A 1,512-nucleotide genomic window follows, 5' to 3' on the forward strand; every position below is an offset into this window, starting at 1 on the left:
AAAGAAAAGAAAATTTTGAAATAAAATAATAATCAAATTATTCTATGAATGTAATTCAAACGAAAAGAAAATTTTAAAATAAAATAATAATCAAATTATTCTATGAATGTAATTCAAAATAAAAGAAATTTTTTAAATAATAATAATAATAATAATAATAATAATAATAATAATAATAATAATAATAATAATAATAATAAATTATCTATATGTATGTATCGAATCCATTTTTTAATAAAATTAAAAAATTCCAATCCATTTAGCCCCACAAATTTGTTTCTTTACAAAAACTAATATATAATCTCTTTTTGGTATTATTCTACTACTAGTTTTAAAAAAATGTATCACCCAGGGACCTATTAGTTATTTAGGATCTATATACACAAATCGCAAAGGCAACGAACGTGACAGAACAAGTCACACTATGACGCACGCTCAATGCTGATTCATATTGACGCCGACATCAGCGGCGGAAACGGTGGCAGCTTCTTCCAAATCAACCCCAAGCGAGTACACCACATCTTCCATACTCCATCCCGCACCCAATAACTTCAACCCCAAAACACTCACGTGCTGCGCACGCTTCTCCTTTTCTTCATCTTCCCCATTCATCATCTCGAGTATCTCTTCCTCTTTCCACCCACCTTCTCTCAACCTTCTCAACACCCCATCCATACACCCATTCACTTCGTCTCTCCGATCCTCCCACCACCACTTCCACCCTCTCTCCCCTCTCCCATCCGCCACCTCCGACCAAACCCCAATCCACCTCGCCCTCATCGCCGCCCAAACCGGATCTTCCACTTCCTCAACCCCGTTCAAAAACCCCGCATCACGAAAAAACCCAACAACATCAAAGCTCGCCAATCTAACATCCCCACCATGATCAACGTAAAAAACCGGATTCCCAGCCGCATTAGGAGACGAAACTATATAACAATGTCGATACACAGGAACAAGCCTTGGTGCACCGTTCAAAATCCTCTCAGCAGAAGCTAAAGGATCCTCCGGTAGTGAACCCCACGACGGATGCCAGAAACGGTTATCCGAAACGCGGCGGAGAATGGAAGATACTGGAAGGTTGAGAAGAATCCGAAGCTGTTGGTGAGAGGATGAACGCCAGTTGGGGAAACCGGGAGAGACTGGAAGACCTTGTTGAAGAATTGCACGAAGGTCAGGTGGGAAAGTTATGTTGAGATTTGATTCGAGGAATGAGAATTCAGTGTCGGAGAGTCCTTGTTCGATGATAACGTTGGAGGATTTTAGACGGTGTATAAGGTTGTTAGCGTATGTTGTGAATGAGAAACATATTCTTCGTTTGGGTCTAGGTGGTTTTGAAATTGATGATTTTGTTCTATCATCATCGTCGTTGGTGGTGACAGTGGTGGAATCGATCATGGTTGTTGTTAACTTGTTGTTGTTGCGTGAGTGAGAATGAAAATGAGATCAGTGATTGCGTTACTTTACGTAGTCATCACATCACTGTTGTGTTTTGTTTATGGAGAGAATGAG

General features: G+C 39.8%; 1 protein-coding gene across 1 annotated transcript; it reads right to left on the reverse strand.

Moving 5' to 3' along the window:
* Positions 1–225: 225 nt before the first annotated feature.
* On the reverse strand, positions 226–1,512 carry LOC131646946 (uncharacterized). The gene has a single exon (XM_058916872.1). The coding sequence runs from the start codon at positions 1,396–1,398 to the stop codon at positions 436–438; it is 963 nt and encodes a 320-aa protein (XP_058772855.1). The 5' UTR covers positions 1,399–1,512; the 3' UTR covers positions 226–435.

Source organism: Vicia villosa, linkage group LG2, assembly GCF_029867415.1.
Source record: "Vicia villosa cultivar HV-30 ecotype Madison, WI linkage group LG2, Vvil1.0, whole genome shotgun sequence".
NCBI classification, from domain to species: Eukaryota; Viridiplantae; Streptophyta; class Magnoliopsida; order Fabales; family Fabaceae; genus Vicia; species Vicia villosa.

What these genes read in the sequence shown, in the direction of transcription:
- LOC131646946 (XM_058916872.1), bottom strand. Translation starts at nt 1,398, where the DNA reads ATGATCGATTCCACCACTGTCACCACCAACGACGATGATGATAGAACA.